Here is a 16,460-nt window from a genome sequence, read left to right on the forward strand (position 1 = left end):
GACAAGCAGGAAAACGCTCAGATCCGTATTTCTCAGCACAGGACAAGCGGAAGTATGGACAAGCCCAAAGTTTCTCCCCAATTTCTTCAAGGCAGCAGTGCCACCTTCTTAACTGCTAACCAATTGCCACACTTGCCACCAAGCTTTCTGCTTACTAGCTGAGCTTACAGGGCTGGGTCTCAAGAGTAAGAAGAGCATTCTACTAGCCAATTACTATCCACAGTGACTGCCTGATGAAGAGGAAGTAGCTCTTTTTGACCCTCCCTTTACTGATCAGCCTTTGTAGCTGGCAGACATATAAGCAGCACAAAACAAAATAATTTGTACGGACACCGATCACTAGGCTAAAGGAGTAAGCAGCTATGATGCAAATCTCTGGACTGTTCCAATGCATGTAAGAAAAGCAATGCTGTCAATGATGGCCTTTACTCTTTACTAAGTACATGTACATTCAGATCATAATGCAGAGCTCCTGCCTCCTTTCAGGACTACTGCACGTACTCCAGAATTAAGTGTTTTGAAGCAAATGCCTTCAAATAAATTAGGCCGATTCATACATGCATGCACATCCCTTGCCCTCTTTATAATTTGACTGACAATGAAAGCATGAACCAAGCTCACTGAAATCTGACCATTTGAACCGCTATCTGGGACCCAAACGCCTGGAAGTGTGGCTCTCCCTATACCAGCCTGCTCATGTCCCTGAGTTCTTCAGAGGATGCTTGGAGATGGCTTGCTACATGGTGATGGAGAAGAGTGTCTTGTCCTCCTGGCTTCCTAGCACTGCAGGCCACAGCCACCTACCAAGAGGTAAGGGGCAGGTGTGAAGAGCCTGGCACCAGTCACAGGAGTGTTGGACAGGCTCCACCACCACCTGTTGCACCACAACAGGCTGCTCGGGCCTCATCCCTCTCCCTTCTTCCTCTCAGTAAGCAACAGTGGCCTGTGGTGTTGGGTAGCCAGGACAGCAACAGACTGGTACCCACACTGCCCCACCGGTCACTACTGCTTCTCTGTGGAACACCCTCCTCTGATGCACATAACTAGAACTGACATTGTTACCATGTTGGCCCCTGGTTAATACTTATATTCGTTTGCACAGGACTTTTAAGGTTTTCGCGCTGGTGACGGTTTAGCCTTCCCTGCTATTTTTAAGCTGTGTTTGCTTGTTTTGATGGTGTATAGTATAAGGCTTTGTTGTCTCTTATATACTTTAGTTGTTACTTGTTTATGTCCTGTACCTGCCATTTTAATAATAATAATAATAAATTTTATTTATATCCCGCCCTCCCCAGCCAAAGCCGGGCTCAGGGCGGCTAACAACAATCAAATAATCAAACAATCAAATAATCTAACATTCTAAAACATTTCATTATAACAATTAATTAAAATCAAATTAATGGCTGTACAGCCATTTTAGCTGTACAGGTGAAGGTTAAGTTATAAATAAATAAATAAATAAATAATAAATAAATAAATAAGATGTTGGGGTGGGGGGGGGGGAGAGAGTGCTGCATTATGCCAAGTAAGACTATTTGTCTATCTAGTCCATTATTATCTATATCTGGGAGCAGCTCTCCAAGATCTCTGGCAAAGGTGCTTCCCATCACTCGTCTCTAACAGATTATCTGTACAGTCATAAAGGGACGCATGGGGGGCATGCAAGTGCAAACCGGCCCTTTGTCTCTTTTACTTCCTTAAATAAAGATGCCCACAGCATCCTATAGCAGGCTTCTTTTAAGGTCACTGATAAACTTACCTCACTGAAGTTCTGGAAATGTTCAGTGCCATCCTTTGGTGAAATGAATGCACTCTGATCTGTCCTGCAACATGAAAATTGGGAGGGTAATTGTAGGTGCCACTTTGAAGTGCTTTTAAAGGTGGACGGTCCACCTCAAGAACAAGGACTGGGGCAAGATGGAGAGCCGATTCAGCTTACACATGTATCTTTGTGTGTGCTTGCATGTGTCACAAAGCCACACACTACAGGAGGAGAACCCACTGTGGCACTGTTAAGAATGCCACCTAGTTTTCCTTTTTTCTAAGGCCCAAATTAGACATGAACCACACAATGATGGCAATTAAGCAAGTGACTTTTTAGCGTAAAAAGCATGCAGAGAACTCCGTGTGGCATTCCCAATCCAGATCAGACCCCTGCTGCCTGCTTGTCAGCACTGAGTGGAAAGTTTCCACTGACACCATTAGGAGGATTTCCCCACATTTCAAATAGCAGTTGTGGGGCCCTTGATCTAGACTGGTACCGTAGCAAATGGATAAACCACCTTAATCTTCCTGTGCCAGGGCCCCAACCCAGATAGTTGGTCTTGTGGTGCACTAGTTAGACTAAGAAAGAAAAAAGAAAGATTCACACAACTGGTACTTGTGTGAATGGCATAGAGACTGGTTTGAACTTTAGAATGTCTTGAAAAATTTGAAACTCGATCCAATTTGTCTTTGAAATAGTTATCAATTTTGACAAGGTGGTGGAATTATAAGATAGTTATCCAAATAAGTGTGAGATTAATTCCCACTTGAGCAAAAGCAGTTGTTTGTCATGGTTGGTAAGAATACAAAGAACTGAGCAAAAATAACACATTTGTTTTTATTAGGAAACTGAGCAAAAAATAACACATTTGTTTTTATTAGCAAAGTGCCTCTCAGTTGCACAGACTGTGCTTACTTTTACCACAGAAGTAAGTGCTTTCAATTAGCTTCTATGAGAGAAAATAATGAAGCATAATTTCCAAGGTTGCTGAATTCAGGTTTTCTAAACAAAGAACTTGGGTTACCTTAGCATAGAATTTCTCATCTTTCAGCTGTGTTTTTCCTTTTTCCAAAACCTTGTTTCTGATGGGAGCAGACCTGCAAAATTTATGATCCAGCAGCCATGTATGGGTTAGCCCACAGGGGGCTCAATAAATCGGTTTTTGCTCCCTGTCTGAGACTGGGAAAAAGTGTTAGGCACCCAGGGGAGCACCAACCATGGCTGGCTGGCTATGTCTGACTGAGTGGATAACAAGTTATGCCAGCTTGCAAACAGAGAAGTGCAGGTGTCCGCCCTGATTTAGAGTTAAACAGAAGTGAACAAGATTTGTTTACTTGGAAGAGAATACCTGGGTTGAAACTTGATGACGGTTTCCTGGTATCTGAATGCCACGTTCTCGGTGTAATCATTAGCCGGCGTTCCCGTTTTCCTCTGACAGTCGGAGAGCCACGGCAATGCATTTCCCATCTCCTGCAATAAACAAACAAGCAAACAAATCGACAAATGCAACCCACTCAAGTAAACAGTGGCCGGACTGGTGTCAGCTGTCTATTTTGGGAGGGGGGAATGTAAGTGTGTAATCAAAGCTCATCTGGAGAAGGGGAGGAGAAATGAGGGGCCCAAGAAGGGACTGTACTAAAAGTTGTCTCGATGCAATGGCAGCAACCTGATGCAAAGATTGTCATGAGGACAGGTGGGGTGGGGAGGAGTCCCCAAGACACATCTGCATGCAGTATCAGTGCTATTATTGTAACTCTCTGTCACTTTCTCATTTTAAAAGAGATTTTGTGTGACGCCACCCAGCTTCTGTTTCAGGCTACCTATATTGCAATGAATTGTTGTTGCTTTTTTTAACACTCTTTATCTTGAAGGTGTCCTTCCCACATTGACTCATCTGCTACAGAACCCCCGTTATATGTGTGAAAATATACATGAGAGGGTGCTGCCGCACCTGTTGGACCTCACTGTTGCTCCATAGGACGTGAGCATACTTTAGATCAGAAACACCCCATTATTACCCTATATAGTTGTGCCCTGAAAGGGAAGGAGGACCAAAGAGGACAAGGGAATTTCTGAAAAGCTTGCCCACCATTACAGAGTTCCCAGCTCAGGAACTATCAGCTTTCCAATGAACCTCTAAGTTCCTTGGTGCAGTTTGAAAACCGGTTTTGTGGTGCACCAAGTGTTTCTGGTGGTAGGGTTAAAGTTTCTGTCCATAATGGGGTTGTTTCAATGCCATAGAGAAGCAAGGGCAGGCAGGAGATTGCCCAGCTGCCATTGGCTGGCCTGTAGCTCAGCTGGTGACTGAAGAAGCAGGAGCTTAAGGGGAAGAGAACAGCAAGGGACACAAGCAGCCTAGGAAGAAGAGCTGGAAAGGGGAATCCAGAGTTTGTCAACATAACTCCAAAGTTAAAGCCCGAAGGAGACTGAGACTTTTATGTTCAATGTGTTCAATTAGGTTAAATATCAGCACTTTTTGAGTCAGGGTCAAAATTTCCTGCTCCATACTAATTCTCAATGAGGTGATTAAAAACCCATGTCTGGGCTGCAGCATTTCACAACGCTGGTAACCAAATGCTTTCTTGCTCTCTTGCTGTCCCACACACACACTTTTTTTATACAGAGATAATCAGCTCTCAAGAAAACAGGCAGCTCTGGCCTCAACCTGTATGCTAGATTTCTATGTGCAGGGATTATTGTTGTTGTTTTTATGATTGCTGTTGTTGTTATCTATTGTTATTATTAACCATGGTTACTTTCGTTATTATCAACTATTCTAATTGTTTGTTTGTTTGCTTGCTTGCTAGCTTGCTAGCTTGTTTATTATTATCGGAGCATATGATCATGTGAGCCCCACTTCTATTCCATACCCTCCAACATTTCTCCAATGGACAAAAAGGGCATCCTAAGGAAAAGCAGGACATTCTGGGATAACAGCAGAAACTGGGTCGGCTTCTGCAAATCCAGGACCGTCCCTGGAAAATGGGGACACTTTGAGGGTCTGCCAGTCTGAAGTGATATATATACCTGTACCACTGTTGGTGATAATGAAGCCTCTGACTTTCTGAGGCAACACACAAAGGAGGCAGTCTCATGGCAAGGCCTCTTAGCAACACACTGTCAGAAAGCAACATTATTTTGTGGATCTTACACCCACCCACGAGGTTTGGAGAAACCATAGATCACAGCAGTTTTCTTTCCTTCACAAGCCAGGATTTGTCTGATCAGAGACCAGATCTTAACGCTCGATTGCTTCCCACTGCGTATTTTTCTTTTAATTCAGGAGAACATATTTTATTGTTGTAGACAGGAAATTAGCTAGAGATAGCTGTTGTGCTTAGAGGCTGGGAGCCAGTACAGCCCAATACATTAGTCTAACTGTAAGGATTAAGAAAGGAGACCTCCCAAGGCTCTATTTCTGGAGGGACGTCGTCGTCCCCACCCTAGCCGTTCATATGACATGTGATCATTTCTCAGGGACTCCTGCATCTCAGGCCTACCACACTACGCAACTGCTGCTATGTATTTACATATTTAAATGGTCCTTCACATCATCAGTTTCCATGGTGTTCTACACAGCAGCCACAGACAAGTCCCTGCCCTGAGGTGCTTACACTACAAATTGCCAAATTCACTGACCCAGACAAAATAAATCGTGAAGCACATCAAAGTTGCAACGATCTTTGTTCCCGAGCTCACATTCACATCAAATCAATTGTATTCCAGCCTGCAACGGTTCCCACTTAAAAGGGTTTAACGCTGCATGCCAGATAGCATGCCCTTGAAATGAAGAGGTGAGCACTTGGCTTTCACCCCTCCGCCCATAGCTGATCTTTTATTTGTCGGGCTGAAAGTGTTAATCAATATGACTAATCAATGGAATTGCTTGGGTAACGTGCAAGCTGCAGATCAACCATGACTCCCAGGGACATGCTAGCATAGCTGCTTCATGGGGGTTTATGCATCCCTTAATTCCAGTATTAGAAAATTCTGTAGTCAAAGTCCAAGGCTGAAGGAAATCAGACGCACTGATTGACACAAAACACAGATTTCCCCAATCCAGATGTTATTTTATACACACACGCTGCATTCATCCAATGAATAATGGAGCGGAGTGACTGGGAGTAGACTTTATTATTTTATATAGTTATGGTCCCAATATACAGTGGTGCCTCGCAAGACGAAAAGAATCCGTTCTGTGATTCTCTTCGTCTAGCGGTTTTTTCGTCTTGCAAAGCAAGCCCATTGACGGATTAGTGGATTAGCGCTATTAGCGCTATTAGCGCTTTTAGCGGCTTTTAGCGGCTTATCTGCTGATCGGATCAGCTGATAAGCGGCTTAGCGGCTTAGAAAAAGGGGGGAAGGGGGAAAAAACCAGCAGGAACTCGCAAGACATTGTCGTCTTGCGAAGCAAGCCCATAGGAGATTCGTTTTGCGAAGCACCTCCAAAACGGAAAACTCTTTCGTCTAGCGAGTTTTCCGTCTTGCGAGGCATTCGTCTTGCGGGGCACCACTGTAGCTGTTTGTGTCATATATATCTCATAATAATCTCAATTTGGTAGAATGCAATACACTGAATACAGATACAGATTTTGATCCAACTGCCTTGGCTATCAATTAGCTTTCGGGCCCAATTCAAAGTGCTGGTTTTGACTTATAAATAATACTAATTATTATAAAGCCTTAAATGGCTCAGGACCACAATACCTCAAGCACCAATGCTCTCTGTATGAACCTACTTGGAACCTGAGATCATAATCTGAAGCCCTTCTTCATGTGCCTTTCAGACTTTCTAAACCTCCTTACAGTGAGGTTACCTGTCCTTTCCTTAATCCTCTGACTTACAGAGCTATCCCTTACACGTCTACTCAAAGTAAGTCTCACTGAGCTCAGGGGGGCTTGCCCCCAAGTAAGTGGGAATAGGACTGCAGCCTCACATGATTAAAAACATATCCTAAATGTTGAGTTGTTCAGGGTTTGGAAGCCACCAGCCACCTAAATTAAATCAAACTATGTATATTCTTTCAAACAGAGATTCTTAGTATCTCCACCTTTGAAGATCTGTACTTTCTCCATCCTAGCAATTAGGACAAAAATTAACAAATTCTGTTTTGCTCTCCTTTTTAAACCAAGGAGTTTAGTATCATTTTAGAAGTTCATCTCTGTGCCAATTAAGGATCTAAGAGTGAATCATTTCGTTATCCATATTTATATCCATGCATATGATACATGTGCAATTGGAGGACGATACGCATTGCCTTCTAACACCTCAGTTTCATCCTACAAATTCCACGGTTGCTTTTCATCCAGCAGACTTCAAATAGAAATACTGTAGTCTTAAGTGAATCCATGCAGACATAGGGTTTTTTAAGAGCACATCTCACACATGATAAAGGGCTTGCCCTTATACTTCCATGGAAGAGGAAGCTCTATTGGCCCAAGAGGGATCTGAGAACAAAAGGAGCCTGCACACAAAGGAGATCCATCTGAAGTGAGAGTCTGTACAAAGGAAACTGATCAAGCTAATAGAAGATTTTGCTGGTTTTGATTAGCTACTAATTCATTGGCTTGTTTTTATCTGCTCTGGTTTTGTTAGGATATATTTTACCATGCTTGTTTTCTTTGGGTCTGCTTCATTTTTGCTAGCCACCCTGGGCACTTTTTGCTTGTGGAAATGCGATATATAAATTAAATTAATAAATTAAAAACATGTTTGATTGCTATTGCAGATCAACCGTAATAGGCTGTGTGTACTCTGTGCTGGAGTAATCCTATCTCAGTTCCATGAAAATATATTGTAGCATTTGCCATTAACGACTATACTAATCTGAACCATTAAAAAAAATACCAAGATGGAACATCAACTCTGGTGAAGAGCTGGTTTTCAATATAGCACTGTGACAAAATATCGTGAAGGTACAATGCATTTAAGAACATAAGAAAAGCCCTGCTGGATCAGATAAAAGGTTAATGTCTTCCAACATCCTATTCTCACAATGGCCAAGCCTATAAGAAACCCACAAAGTACAACAGCACTCTCCACACTTGAGCTGCATAGCAAACTAGATGCAGAACACACACATGCCAATTGCCAAACCTCCCAGACCATGAAGGACTAAAGAAAAAACCCCGATTCACAATTCTAGCTCCACCAGCTTGAGACATCTTCAGGCCTTGCCAGCAACCCCACCAGCTCAGGGCTTCATCCGATCCCATCGCTCCCTAGTCATATGTAGGAGTAATCCTAGCTTGACATAAAGGTCCCATAAATGGGTACAAACAATTCACACACACACACACAAAAGTTGGCACCCAATGCATCCACCAAAGGGCCACCATCCTGACTTGAATGCTTCACACTGCTAGTAAAAGCCCAGGACAATTTATTGTCTTTGAACTGACCTTGCACTGCCCTTCCTTGGAGTTGGTCTTAATGATAGTGGAAATATTACGCACCTCGATCCAACTCGTGTTACTTGAAAATATCATTGAGTTCCATGAGAGTTACTCCCTGGTAGGTGTGCACAGGATTGCCCAATCACACAGATTGGGGGGAGATGGGGCTCAATATCCCTGGGGAAGACAGGAGCAAAATCTGGGTATCTGCAGGATTGGGCCACGGACAATTACGGTAGGTGGTTGGGGAAAAACATCTAACTAAGGATCAAGGGCGGCCAAGGGACAGTTCCAGGCAGCCTTTAGTAAGCCTTTGGTAAGCGAAGTCAGAGCAGATGAGGGACAGCAGAGTCTGAAACAGGGCAGCCATTTGCATTACCCAAAAAAAGAGAACCAAGGAGACAGCTTATTTGCATCAAATTTGTGTGCATGCTAATTTGCCTGTATGCATGCAAATTTAGAAATAAATAATATAATTTCAAGGGTGGGGGGTGCCTGCTGCCTGTGTGCCTGCTCAGTCTGATATCCAAGCATTACATTTCGAAAAGCAACTTTTCCAAGCTGGACTTGGGTAAGACTTTGAACTTTTCCTTTCACCTGGCCTTCAGGTGGACAACTGTCCTCTATAAAGTAGGACACATGTCCACCGTAGATGCACATCGCCCAATCTATGGCACAGACAAACCTGCTTAGAGGAAGGGGAAATACTATAGGGAGACAGGAAAGGGCTGTGACCAATCACACAGCTGGGAAGCCTAGAGCTACATGGGCTGGGCTGGGCTATTTTGTCGCACATTCTGTAGAGGTGCAGCGACTCCAGTCTTATCTCCCAGATGACCTGTGGGTTGAGCTGAAATGTGGCTGGTGGCCCTATCGCTTACGTACACGACCCTGATAACCAGTGGAAGCCAGTTGCCCAAATGATTAAAAATGCCGCCACTTTGCATTTAAACGGCATTTCTTCTATCGTCATACAGTTATAGCGCAAATAGGAGAGCTTATTATTACCTGACTTTCTTCACGGTTTTTCCCATTTTCTGGTTTTGAAATGGATGTGGGCTTTCTGGATTTTAAGTTCCCCATTCCAACCCTCAATGTGCCATCACAGGGTGTCTGGGTATCTTGGAACACTGCCTGGTTTTCCTCTAAGACTATAGCTTTGTCTGGGTGGTTTTCCTTGTTTTCATCTCTAGAAGAAAATAAAAGCAAATTTTAAAAGGCACCGTGACGGGTGAGCAAGAAATGTAATGCTCAAGACATCATGCTCACAATTTATTTTTAGATTACTTTTGTTTAGATCCCCCGCTTCCCCCCCCCCTTTTCTCCTATTTAATTAACATTCCAGGGCAGAGCTACGTACAAATGTAACATTTTTAAAACTACAAAAAATATTGCTGAAAAGTGAGATGGTTGCGTTTGCTTAATCAGGCCATACTTTAGGCCTCTAATACTTTAGAAGCTGCTTTATACCAGGTCGTTCCTATGCTGGGATAGCTCAGTTGGTAAAGCCTAAAACTCTTAATCTCAGAGTCGTGGATTTGAGCCCCACATCGGGCAAAATATTCCTGCATTGCAGGGGGTTGGACTAGATGACCCGCATGGTCCCTTCCGACTCTACAATTCTATGTTTCTGTATTAGGTCTGACAGCTCGTGCATGTGGTCCAGTACTACTGTCTGTCTAACGTAATTGGCAACAGCTTTCCAGGGTCTCAGGCAGTTCTGTTGGAGACTTTTAGCTGGAGATGCTAGGAACTGAATCTGTGGCCTTTGCATTTCAAGCATATACTTCAGCTGTGCTGCTTTTAACTTAAAGGTAAAGGTACCCCTGACCGTTAGGTCCAGCTGCAGACGACTCTAGGGTTGCGCGCTCAACCTGCTCTAGCCGGCATTTGTCCACAGACAGCTTCCAGGTCATGTGGCCAGCATGACTAAGCCGCTTCTGGTGAACCAGAGCAGCGCATAAAAACGCTGTTTACCTTCCCACCGGAGTGGTACCTATTTATCTACTTGCACTTTGATGTGCTTTTGAACTGCTAGGTTGGCAGGAGCAGGGACCAAGCAACGGGAGCTCACCCTGTTGCAGGGATTCAAGCTGCCGACCTTCTGATCGGCAAGCCCTAGGCTCTGTGGTTTAACCCACAGTGCCACCCGCGTCCCTTCTGCTTTTAATTTAGGGGTGAGCAAATTGGACTTTTCCCTTCCTTTTTGTGGAGGGGCAATCTGTCCAGAGCCACATGTGAACTGTGGGTGAGGTCATCCTTTTCTCTCACTGGCTTTCTGCCAACCCCTTCTATCTCTCTCCATCTCCCCTCCTCACTTAGCAGGCTACTGGGGAAAAATGTCTGAACTGACAGTGGTGGACTTTGGACTCTCAAATTTCTGTGGCACCCTGTGTGACACTAAACTTTGCCCCACCCCCACTTCTCATGTTCCATTATATGGCATTGTTGTGGCTCCCAGTGTAACCGCACTGGCCATGCTACCCTAAAACCGCCTCTGGAACTGATCACAAAGAGAGGACTTTAGAAACGAAGATGGGGGTTGCAAATAGTTAGAGTAAGGGCCACACACGGTTCTAGGGCCTTGGGCTGTTAACCACAGCACACTACACATGTAGCACATCCCACCAAATACGTGATAAATCTCTTGGTTTTGTCATCTGCCTGAGACTACAAAAGAAGAGGTTTTCTCAAGACCTAGCAGGCCCCAAGACTTTACCAGGTTTTGCTTAATGGGAGATAAACTGTACAGATATTTACAAAACTTATATACCACTACTAGTGCTTTTTTTCTGGGGGGATGCAGAGGTACGCACACCCCTAAACATTTTGTGAATCTCTGTACTTTTTTCCATTTGGTGTATTTATTTTTCCCGATTTGAACTATAAAATGGTGATTATCTTGAGTCAAAATGAGAGTACCCCTAAACATTTTGTTTTTTGAGGGGAAAGCACAGACCACTACTATTACAGAAGACTCACGTCGTCTTGCATGTGGCCCTTAAGCAGTCTCCCATCCCAGCAATTGACCAGGATAAGACCGTCTCAGCATTAACAGTTTAACATCATGTGTCCTTGAACCATTTTCACGGAAATACTGGATAATTCCAAAATAACTTCCTGTAATAATTTGTGAACCTGGCAAGCATAGCCTGTCCTCACAAATACCTTTCTTTCACATCTAATTCTACTTTCATACAAAACATCTGAACGTAATATTGTTTCTCTTTCTTTTCGACCCAGTATTATCTGATAACTCCCAAGGTAATGACCCTTCATTTGCAGAGGTTTTTACTAAAGACATATGAAACTAAACTCAGAGATTTCACAGGTTCTAGGCAAAGTTTTATTCTAGGCAAAATTCCTCAGGGTATTTTTGGCCCAAGCTAAAATCTGAAAATTTGCCTCACATTGTGCAGCATTTAGCGGATAATAATGGGCTGAGGTAAGGGGGTACTGAACCCAGTATTTATCATAAAGTTTATCACCATTGTTGCCCTACATTTACAGAATTGTGTTTAGGCCTCTGTTTAAGTCTCTGGTCAGCTATGGAGTTGCTGTCTGGTAATAATTAATGCTTTGTTTGCAATTCCTAAGAAAGTGGTTCTTGAAAAATCCCTAAGATAAATTTAAAAAGAGATCTGCTTGCTGCATTTTATTTCCTTTTATAAAACACAATAGCAAGATACCTGTGGAGGGAACTGGCTGTTTGGTCTTCATGTACAGACTCTGTATCCTCGCCACACCTTGAAAATGGATATAAAATAATTATTGGATTTCTTCTACTTGGGTCTTTTTCAAGTAGCTAATATGTTCATTCTTAGGTCATAATCAATCAGTCTTTATTGCAGTCACAAGACCAGACAGGTTAGGTCACAAACGCTGTTCTGATAAATACAGATGCTCATTTCCATACGCTCTAAATAAAGCCTGTATAAAACAATCACACCAATTTTATCCTGTGCCTGCACTCCTAACCCATAGGAGGACTGTAAGAAGATCCAGCACCTAATCCTATGCCTCTCAGGAGTTTCTCTTGGGAGGGAATTACTTCAGCTTTGTGCTGTACAAACCCACTGCTATTGTGAAATTTCCATCCACCCTAGCAAGCATGGCCAATGGCTAGGGATAATGGGAGCTGTCATTCAGCAACAACTGGAGACCCAAAGGTTCCTCACATCTGGTCTATGGAGTTTGGGATTGTCCCAGTCCTATAGGAACTTTTCATGTGGAAACCCAAAAGAAAATAATGGCAAACGCGCAAGAACACAAAAATGCATAAATAATTTTCACTTCAGCATTCTCATGCCTGCCTAGTAGACATTTCCACTGAGTTAGAAGCAATGGCAGCCGCCATCACCCCCAAGCCCAAATATTTAAGGGCTAGATGCGATTAGTCAGTCATAATGGGAAGTTGCTCTGCACATTATCAAACACTTTATTATTGTAATCCTGGCCTTCTGGAAGTCCCATTTATATTCAAACAGGAAAAGGCCACACTGGATGCCCCAGCAAATTTTTCTGATTCAAAAAACGGCATTAAGAATGTTTAATACCAATAAGGAATACTTCCAGTGTGGTTTTCAATGAACTGAAAGTAAAGTAGACTGAGAGAGCTTTCGGAACTACTTCAATTTAAAAACCTGACAGTTAGAAAGGTCTCCGAAACTAAACATCCCCAGAATCCTATGGGAGAAATACAAGATAAATATTTAACATGAGCAACAGTGCCGGCAAAATAAGGACATTCCTTTGTGCAGTCCTAGTAGAAGGAGGCAGTAAAGCATATCGAAGGTTTCCGTGGCTATCAGTTTAAATCAACCTGTCTCCGCTGGATTGCCAAGTCTGCACAAATGCTGCACTCCTCTCTCTCTTGCCTTTATATTTCACAATTATTTTGTGTTTATATTTCCAGTTTGCTGTCAGTGGAGCAGGGCATATTCCTGATTTGAGAAACAGTCTGCAATGTGGTTGACCTCCTCCATTATTTACAGCATCTGCCTTCTTTGGTGCAATGGTAGTATTTATACTCTGCAACCATTCTTTGTTGAGAAGAGCTTGATATACCCAACTCTCCATCTCTCTCCAGAAGTTGCTAGTGTTAGCTGTTGATGAGGAGATACTCACTCAACTTCATATCACCCCAAAACTATTCTGCCTCCCCCCCCCTTTTTTGTTATTGGAACGTTTATTTAGGATACATTAACACCGTATGGAGTCGTGGAATGCCCAACAAATAAATGAATAATTATGTGTTTTGGGGGGTTTATGTTTTTTTACAGGGGAAGCAACAGAGGGCAGAAGGGCACATGGTAGAAATTATAAAATTATGCGTAGCATGGAAAAAGTGTCTCATAAGAAAAGAACCCAGGAACATCCTATTAAACTGATTAGCAGGAGATCTGGGACAGATAAAAAGAGGTATACCTTTACACAGAACATAATTAATTTATGCAATTTGCTGTCGCACCAGACCTGGTGGCAGCCAGAAGCTTAGATGGCTTTAAAATGGGGATTAGACAAATTCATTGACAATAAACCTCTAAATGGTTGCCAGTCATTGAGGGGGGGCACATAGAACCACAAGGTTCGGTGCCAGCACACCCACTAGGGAACAACAGCGGTAGTAGGCTATTTCCTTAATGCACAGCTGGCGGGCTTCCCCAGGGCACTAGTTGGCCACTGTGAGAAAGAGGATGTTGGACTAGAGAGAGCCTTTGCGCTGATCTGTTTGGGCTCTCCTTATGTTCTTACATGATCCAGGACATCCTTTTATTACTAGAAATTACATGAGGTGTATTCCAAAATTCCAGGTGTTTTCTACCTGGAAAGTGAAATGCAGCAAATTCATGGCCCAAGACTCACCACTGGTAGACAATTTTGTTATCTAACCATCAACACTAAGGACATGACGTTTGGTTCATATAGTAGAAAGCAAGCAAAACCGCATCTCAGTGTGGGCTGTGAGACTTTTCATTTGTTTAAATTAGAATTGGAAACATATTTGAGGCCGCCTCCATTCAATTCCCCTCCCTGTGCTTCTCTGTGTCCTCACCGCCAACCTCATCCAATAGTCAGTCTGTATTTTGGTGGCACTGAGCATGCTCAGTCTTCATGGGACTAGTTGGAAGGACGAATTCAAAAAAATTGGTTGTACTTTGGCAAACTTCAAGGCTATCTGTGGTGGTGGTGGCTGCTTTGGCTGCTTAAAAAGGTAAAGGGACCCTTGACCATTAGGTCCAATCATAACCTACTCTGGGGTTGCGGTGCTCATCTCGCTTTATTGGCCAAGGGAGCCAGCCTACAGCTTCCGGGTCATGTGGACAGCATGACTAAGCCGCTTCTGGTGAACCAGAGCAGCGCACGGAAACGCTGTTTACCTTCCCGCTGGAACGGTACCTATTTATCTACTTGCGCTTTGACGTGCTTTCGAACTGCTAGGTTGGCAGGAGCAGGGACCGAGCAATGGGAGCTCACCCCGTCGTGGGGATTCGAACCGCTGACATTCTGATCGGCAAGTCCTAGGCTCTGTGGTTTAACCCACAGCACCACCCGCATCACTTTGGCTGCTTAAGTGATCTTCAAATCACAAAACAGCTCAGCCGTAGTCAGAAATATGTATTTAGAAGCCAAGATAGCTCAGTCAGTAGATCATGAGACTCTTAATCTCAGCGTTGTGGGTTCGAGCCCCATGTTGGGCTCAATTCTATTGATTTAAGACTGCAGCGTGCACAATACAATTCTATGATTTAAAATTGCAGAATACAAACCATGTGAACTACTGTGTGTGAATCACATGTAAGCCAAACTGATAGAAATTAGCCAGTTTGATCCAAAAATTTGAAAAAACCACAAAAATACAAACCAACCACCCGGAGTCAATTTTTAAAAAAATGTTGCTGAGTAAAAAGTCCTCCCTCGGGCCTTGCCATTATGCAGACTAGTAATTAATTTTCTGCTTTCTTCTTCCAGTACCGGAGCTCAGATTGCATTATGAGGTAGATCGATAGAAATATTATCATTCGCTACACATGCATATATCCTTTTGGTCATAGCAGCTGTTGGGCTGGGGCTTTATGTATAGCAATGCAAGCTTTCTGTCCCTATGGAAATCTAGCTTTTTCTCACGGAGACTAAAATGGCCTGGTTCTGACAGACCCGCTGCTGGTTCCACTCATTGAGGAACATAGATTTATACTTAAAGATAGATAAATTTTTACTCAATATGTCTGCACATGCCCAGTTTACTGTTGTATATCTGTGTTGGCAGCCAAACAATGCTTAAGGCGGTGACTACAGCTTGTAGCTCCCTTGGCACCACTTGGACTCTTAACGCCGAATCTGAGCAACATTTCAAACCGGGATTGAAATACAGAGTGTCCCCCGCTCTGCGCTTGTCCCTTCCTCCTCTCACTGAAGCCTTACACCAGGGGAGGAAATATCAGTTGCTCTGGGAGCAAAGTGGGTCATCAGGTATCGGCAACAAGAGGCAGCACTCTTGTTATTCTGCCCATGAGAAGATCACTAAAAACAACCTCCCTAATTAGCTCTCTACCACAGCTCTAACATTTTTATTTTATTTTATTTAAACAATTTATATACTGCTTAACTACCATCGTTTTTAAGCAGTTTACAAAGACAGAATACAAAAAAATAAAAATCAGTTCAAACTATAAAATCAAACTTCAACAAAAATGCCTGCTAAAATTAAACAGAAGCCTTCAATAGGTGCCTGAGGCGCAGTAGAGAAGGGGCTTGTCTGAGCTTGACTGGAATTGGGCCCACAGTACTAAACACACATCTCCTGGTGGATATGAGCTGAGCATACAATCTATGGGGGGACCACTAACTGTTACCCCCCCCCAAAGACCTCAGTGAAGGGGCAGTCCTTGAGGTATCCTGGGTCCAAATCATTATGGGCCTTGTAAATTAATACAAGAACCTTGAACCCGGCTCAGTAGTGTATAGGCAGCCTCTGCAGGCTTTTGAGCACTAGGTTAATAGCACCAGACTATATAGCCTGTCCTCGTCAACAGTCTGGTCACAGCGTTTTGCTTGGAAGTCTTTATCAAACGGATTGCTATCATCATGCAGCTGATGGTGACTCACATGGGAACTCTCAGCACGCTGCTAATCATCATCCTTCTAGGAATATTACATATTTATATACATTGCAGCTGGGAATGTAGCAAACGCACCACGGCATTGCCATGATCTGAAGCATCCCCAAGGGTAGCATGTGCTGAGTTCTAAGTGACCTTAGGTGTAAAAAAGGGGGAACAGCTTTTGCATTAGTAGT

At 43.3% G+C, this 16,460-nt stretch overlaps 1 protein-coding gene across 1 annotated transcript in view; it reads right to left on the bottom strand.

Moving 5' to 3' along the window:
• FAM13C (family with sequence similarity 13 member C) overlaps positions 1 to 16,460 on the bottom strand; it is a 72,062-nt gene that overhangs the window by 45,217 nt on the left and 10,385 nt on the right. The window contains exons 2-5 of the mRNA XM_083502651.1: positions 11,851 to 11,907; positions 9,170 to 9,350; positions 3,114 to 3,235; positions 1,760 to 1,823 (exon numbers count right to left, since the gene is read on the bottom strand). Of these exons, the coding sequence (XP_083358777.1) occupies positions 1,760 to 1,823; positions 3,114 to 3,235; positions 9,170 to 9,350; positions 11,851 to 11,907 (424 nt within the window). The remainder of the gene's footprint in view (positions 1 to 1,759; positions 1,824 to 3,113; positions 3,236 to 9,169; positions 9,351 to 11,850; positions 11,908 to 16,460) is intronic.

The sequence above is a fragment of the Podarcis liolepis genome (genome assembly GCF_965112155.1).
Source record: "Podarcis liolepis genome assembly, chromosome: 5".
Taxonomy (NCBI): Eukaryota; Metazoa; Chordata; class Lepidosauria; order Squamata; family Lacertidae; genus Podarcis; species Podarcis liolepis.